Source organism: Acyrthosiphon pisum, chromosome A2 (genome assembly GCF_005508785.2).
Source record: "Acyrthosiphon pisum isolate AL4f chromosome A2, pea_aphid_22Mar2018_4r6ur, whole genome shotgun sequence".
Taxonomy (NCBI): Eukaryota; Metazoa; Arthropoda; class Insecta; order Hemiptera; family Aphididae; genus Acyrthosiphon; species Acyrthosiphon pisum.
Window position 1 is genome coordinate 116473346 of NC_042495.1, and position 6512 is coordinate 116479857.

A 6512-nucleotide genomic window follows, 5' to 3' on the forward strand; every position below is an offset into this window, starting at 1 on the left:
GAAATCTCTCTAATAGCCATCGTATAATATAGATCACGGATAAATTATTATTATCTTTATTGATATTGAAAAGTATGCTTTGTAACAGTCAATGTCATAATCAATCGTAAAAAAATAAAATAAAAATATTTGTAATGTAATATGACGTAGTTGGTACATTTTTGTTCATAAAACAATATATAAAAGTATAGTTATAATTATTTATAAAAAATAAAATAATGCAATATGATATAATATATTGACTATAATTGACTATACTATACTATGATATAATATAATTATTTATTGCTACATAACATAACAATTTAGTTTTACAACAATTACACAAAGTACACAAAATAGGTGATGTCCATTTCATGAAATGGATGTCCATATAATGTATTTTCGTCAAAATTCACGATCTGGACAAATTTCACTAACTGGGTATCCAGTTCATGAAATGAGTGGTTTCACTATGTGGATGCGACATATATACTTGGGGCCCGAAACTTCAGTCATCATTTTTGTATTGTAATGCAACCACGATTTAAGATCCATATTATGTTAAGTAAATCACGAATGTAAATAAGGTGCAATAGTTTTCTTTGGTCATTTAACTTCGCAACTTCATACCCAGTTGTGTATTAAATATTTTAATACTTATATGAATATAATTTATAAAATAAAAACTATGAATTGCGACCCTAGCTTTGAATATTTCAACATGTTGTACTTATTAGTTATTTCTTAGTTATCACATATACAGACATTACCTGCATTATCTTTGCTGTGATCGGTGAATGCAGAGGCGTGACAAAAAATAGTATGTGTGGCTCGTGCAGGAAGGCAATTTCAGTCTTGGGCGAAATGCGGCCGCGACTGAAATAGCTCACTTCTCGCCCTTGCCACACAATATACTATTTTCTATCTCTTTTTCACGTCCTCTTAGATCGTCAGAACTTTATTATCTTCCCCTTTCATACACAAAACATTTTGAACCTATTTTCACGGATCTTACGCAACTTATAAATTTTCTTTCCTCTTTCTTTTGTTCCCAGCCTCTTATACAGGTCATCAAACTTCTTAAATGTTACTTCTCTATCTGCACTTTTTTTTCTTTATTTAGTGGTTTTGAACTCTAACCACTCTTCTCCCCTTTTTTAAATTGAGTTTTCTTCCTAGCTATATTACCTATGATCTGCCCCTATCATCCCACCACCATCTGCCATTATCCTGTGACATACTGCCTTTACTCTCACCAACAATATTAATTGCTACATTTTTATTACAATTTTCTGACCTATTCCAGACTTTATTATTATTTCCCTCCATATCATATTACACTGCTTTTCCTTTCGGTATTCCCACAAATCTTTTTTAATTTTCTCCTGTTAGCTTCCACCACCTAATCACTATTTCTTCCAAACTCGTTCCCTTATACCATAAATCCAAGACCATCAACCTATATTGTACTACAGTTTCTCGCGGAATTATTTCAAAACAATATTTTTAACTCTCTTCTCCATATAAAACAATCTATTTTTGTCCTATTTTTTCTACTTTTAAAAGTTATAAAATTCTCCTACAAAAAGTTAAGGTATCTGATATTTGTACCTAAATTGAGTAATTAGTTAAAAATCTATTATTACATATTGAAAATAATAAAATGAATATACTCTGTTCAAAATGAGATCAGTATCAGGCGGCCAAGTTGTGGCTTTGTCACATGACATACTCTACACGCCACCGTAATGGGAACGACATGTCAAAATCTGACCGTCATGCACGAAAACTATTCGCCGCCCGGTACTGATCTCATTTTGAACAGAGTATGGTAATAATAATAACTATTTACAAATACTTTCTTAATACATTTTCTATCAAGTATCAAAATTATTTTATTTTCAAGCATAAAATATCAAAGAATAAATAAAAATAAACATCTTTCTATAACTAAAGAACACTACTTCATGATAACAAATTCCTTTGCTTACTATTATTAAAATTAGATAATTCTTTAAATCTATTTGCAGGATAGTTGTTACAGTTACAGTAGGATCAATGAAAATGTACTATGATTGTACTGAATGCGCCTGTACAAGAAAATTAAAGCTGTTAAAAATAAACCACAGGATCAATCTATCAGTGGCAAGAGCCATATTTCAATACAAAAGATTTAATTAAAAGTTTATCATAATACTACCGAAAATGTTTGATAGTTGTTTTATGTTTTTGTCACATTATATTAATATATTATATAAATTTAATTATTAAATGATACACAAGTAATTTAAAATATATAAATAAAATAGTAAAATATACACAGACAATACTAAACTTATCTATTATCAAAATGTCAATATGTCAATGGAATATAATACGATTAGGTTTTTTAGTTTTGGATTCTGGATATGGTGCACGCAGTTGTCTAGGAACAAACTTCAGTGTATTCGAGTCTAATGGAGTCAAATCTTTAACATTCTGAAATACAATAGTACAAATATGAATAGTTTTAGTTGATTACATAGAAACTAATGTATGCTATAACTAATATGTGCTGGCACCACAACTATCAGTAACTAAGAACAGATATTGTAAATACATTCATATTAAAATACAGGATTACAGGAATTAAATTAGTGATACTGAAGTATGTAGTTGTTCATTTTAATTAAAATATATTATTTATTATTGTAGAAAGTAAATATTACTTACAGATTTCTTTTTTATTGTTTCTTTTTTAGTGTTTAAAGGATTAGGCTTTGGTATGATATATGAACACTTAAGACCTCCTTCAACCCAACGATTTTGTTTTTGAGAATTAGAACTACAACTTTGTAACTAAAAATAAGAAAACAAAAAGTTCAAATTATTACTTAAATTTACTGAAAAACATAATAATTTAATACCATTGAATCGTGAGATGAGCTAGAAAGATCATATTGTAATAACGCAGATGTTTCTCTAAAAAAAAAAATTATATGATAATAATTAATTATATAAAGTAGGTAATCATTGATATAGCAATATAATACATTTTCATTTTTTTTATTGAAATTTATTTAACCCTAGATCACACGCATTTAAAATATTCATGAGAATACACGCACACGGTCTTTTTAGTTACACACAGTATGGCGAAAATCATAGTCAACTAGCAATAATGTCACCAGTCTCAATGAAAATATTATAACTATCAATTTCGTTTATCGAGCAGCAATTATTAGAAACACAATTTAAAAATAACTCATAATTGATTTTTTGCGATCACGCACACGGTGTTTTTGACCGTAATGTCTGGTAATGAACTTTGAACACTTCTATATGACTTACATCAGATCGTATACAGTTGGGAGTTGTAACTAATTTTAGTTTAACACCTAATTAGAAGCTACCTAGGTTGGATTAGATTTATATTTTGTATTTTTGAAGCAATAAACCAAATTTTAAAAGCCCGGTCTTTTTGACCGTGAAGCGTGTGCTCTAGGGTTAAATAAGTAAACATTTCATATCGCAATCAGTAAAATGTGTTACAAGTGTTAACTGGTAAGGCTAAAATGTGAAGATTTTGAATTGAAATTTTATATGAATTTATATACAGTTGAAATAAAAATCAAACATTACTTCTTATAGGTATGGTCTAAACCAATCTTATTAATATGTTTTTTAACTTCTATTATTCTCAACTGTAATTTTGATCTAGTTTGTTCAATGGATTCAAGTTCAGGTGCATAGCAAACATGTAAAATACCACCAAAGAAATTTTTTGTGTCCATTTGTTTTTTTGCAAATCTAAAATATTAACACGTTAAAATTCTATATAAATATATAATATACGATAAATTTGAGCTACAATTTTAATAGACCTGGCAGATTGTATCTGGATAAATATCACATGAAAACTATGAGTAAATTCTTCTTGGTCTTCAAATTGCACTTGTCGAATACGTAATATATTACCGTAACGCTTACATAATTTTTCCACTTCATCGTGTAAATTGATAGATGGCACACCTCTGATCAACAAATGCTGCGACTCATCATTCACAGTGTAAACCTTGTTATTATAGTCAAATTCAAGTTTAAGGAATTTATTTATTTAAATGTTTATTTTTTTTTATAAATAGTAAATACACTGAATACAGTACAGTTTTTCATAAAATTCAGAAAAGCTCTGAATCTTCTTGAATTTATACAATAGGTACAATAGAAACATTTTATTAAAATCTACTGTAATCGTTCATACGCAAACAAAATTGGAACAGACTACAACATAAGAATTATCTATAAATATTGACCAATTTAATCAAGGATACGTGGTTTTCGGTATGACATCAATCTTAGTACCTTAATTGCTGTAAGTTTTCGTCCTTGTCTATACTTTGGCCTATTTTCGCAGTAATTTAACATGTTGTGATGAGGATATGACTTTAAAATTGAGACTTCTATATTCTGTTTAGACATTGTAGAAATTAAATTAATTAATTAAAATTTGAAAATAAAATCCAAAATTTCAGACAAATGAACAGACAATTACGTCATAGTTAAACCATGACCACAACAAGACTATAAGAATTAAAAGTACACATTTTAGCAATAAAAAAAAAAACTAAAATTTAATTCAAAAAAATAAAAAATGTATTATATTGTAATAACTGTTGTCAAGTGAGCCAAACAAGATTCAGATATCGGAAATCAGAATGAATTAATTAATGAGCTATCCGTGATAGTCCATGGAGGACGGAGGTAAAATATTGTTCTGTGGTGATGGGTTATTACCATTAGCAGCTTAACGGCCAATCACGTGATACCAGTATACCACATGCGCTGTTCTCGCGGGAAACACTGGTAGTACACCGCAGATAAACAAATAACCTTAAAACATTCAGTATTTTCAAACCTGACATGTTTGAACTTCCATCTCAAAACTCATTTACGAACGGCAACGGGTAACGGTCGCTCCGGTATCATGCAGAGGCTTGTTTCGAACAATCGGCGAATTGAGTGACCAGTCCCTCGTCCCTGTGAGTGTCTGCCTAAACATCTATCACCATTCTACAGACGACGTTATGAACACGGGACTAGGCACTGCATTGAACTGAAACATAATTTAACAAATTTGCCTGCAACGAACAACACTGTAGTAAATATGGCCGACTCAACATTTAATGGTTTGTATATACACATTAACATTAATATTTAACTCAAGATTTTTTAAATTTTATTTATCGAATTTTATAGATGCAGTTACAAAACTAAATACACCATTTGATGTGTTCAAATTGGACTGTAGAAATATGATATCAAATGCCGAAGCATTTAAATTGCGTGAGGCGTTACTAACAATGACGTTTAAAAAAAAATCGTGTGATCTTTATTCATTCTCTCAGTCGTCAGATTTCATTCGTTCCACAAGACTTAAGAAACCTAAGGAAGTCGAACAGTTTTTAAGTTTGCTAAAAATAATAAAAAACAAAATAGCTACTTACTTAAAAAAAAACTTTAATAATATGATTAGTGTATCTTGTTCTAAATATGATCGCGGAGGTAATTTTTTCTGTTTTGATTTTATGTATGTAAAACCTCTAATTGTATTGTCTGTATATTTAGATTACTTACTTTGCCATGATGATCGTGTCGACGATAGGTCTGTGGCATTCATATATTATTTGAATTATGATTGGCTTCCTGAATGGGGTGGCACATTAGATGTTTATTCGGTTGATGACACTTATTCTGCCACAGACATCGTAGGAAATATTAACCCAGATTTCAATTCAATGATTTTTTTCCCAGTTGAAAAATATAGTTATCACCAGGTATGTCATTAAGTTTTTATTCCAATTAAGACGATGTCAGTGAAATATTGATTTTCTCTCTCAGACCCATACGCAACATCAACATAAAATCACCTTTTACAACAATTATACTGGATAATATTTTTTAGTGTTTGACAATTTATCAATTTTATATTTTATTATTTGACCCAAAATATAAAATGAAAAATTTGGAAACTTAAATTGTTTTGAGACAATATTTAGATAAATCGATGTCACACCCTCCAAAATATTATTCTCTATGATTTTTGAAATGAGTGAATTTACTCTATACTGCAAAACTGAGAATACGCTCTTCAGCACCACGCATTGAAATGAACGCGCTCTGCTGTATCGAGGTATAATTTCTCTCACCAAGTGGACTGACTGGGCAGGTATGAAAAGTTTTGGTTGCCACCCAGTAGTGTTCTATCATTGATCGGACTATAAGATTACTCAAAAATAAATGTATTTTGTCTATTTTGCACGGGCCAGAGAAAGAAAACTAACAGTGCGCTGACATCTTCATAACTATTATAACAATCTAACTTATTTCTTATTCCATAGGTGGCTGAAAATATATCTACCTTTCCTCGTATTTCTATTAACGGTTGGTTTCACAGTGATGAACTATCTTGGATAATGTGTGACCAGCCAGTCAAGATTCACACTCCAATTTATACACCACATTCAGTTTCTAATGCAAGGGTAATTATA

General features: G+C 29.9%; 2 protein-coding genes across 2 annotated transcripts in view; one reads left to right on the forward strand and one right to left on the reverse strand.

The window, feature by feature from the left end:
• Positions 1–2296: 2296 nt before the first annotated feature.
• Positions 2297–4664, reverse strand: LOC100570614 (RNA-binding protein 48). Its single transcript, XM_003239984.4, has 6 exons — positions 4327–4664; positions 3846–4036; positions 3604–3771; positions 2889–2943; positions 2695–2820; positions 2297–2460 (listed from the first exon to the last, which is right to left on the reverse strand). Exons 1-6 carry the CDS (start codon positions 4441–4443, stop codon positions 2344–2346), a joined length of 774 nt encoding a protein of 257 aa, XP_003240032.1. The 5' UTR covers positions 4444–4664; the 3' UTR covers positions 2297–2343.
• A 185-nt stretch (positions 4665–4849) lies between these two features.
• Positions 4850–6512, forward strand: part of ACYPI005491 (uncharacterized LOC100575121) — a 24092-nt gene continuing 22429 nt past the window's right edge. Inside the window, exons 1-4 of the mRNA XM_029488964.1 lie at positions 4850–5150; positions 5221–5526; positions 5590–5798; positions 6363–6503. Coding sequence (XP_029344824.1) covers positions 5129–5150; positions 5221–5526; positions 5590–5798; positions 6363–6503 — 678 coding nt within the window. The 5' untranslated portion in view covers positions 4850–5128. The remainder of the gene's footprint in view (positions 5151–5220; positions 5527–5589; positions 5799–6362; positions 6504–6512) is intronic.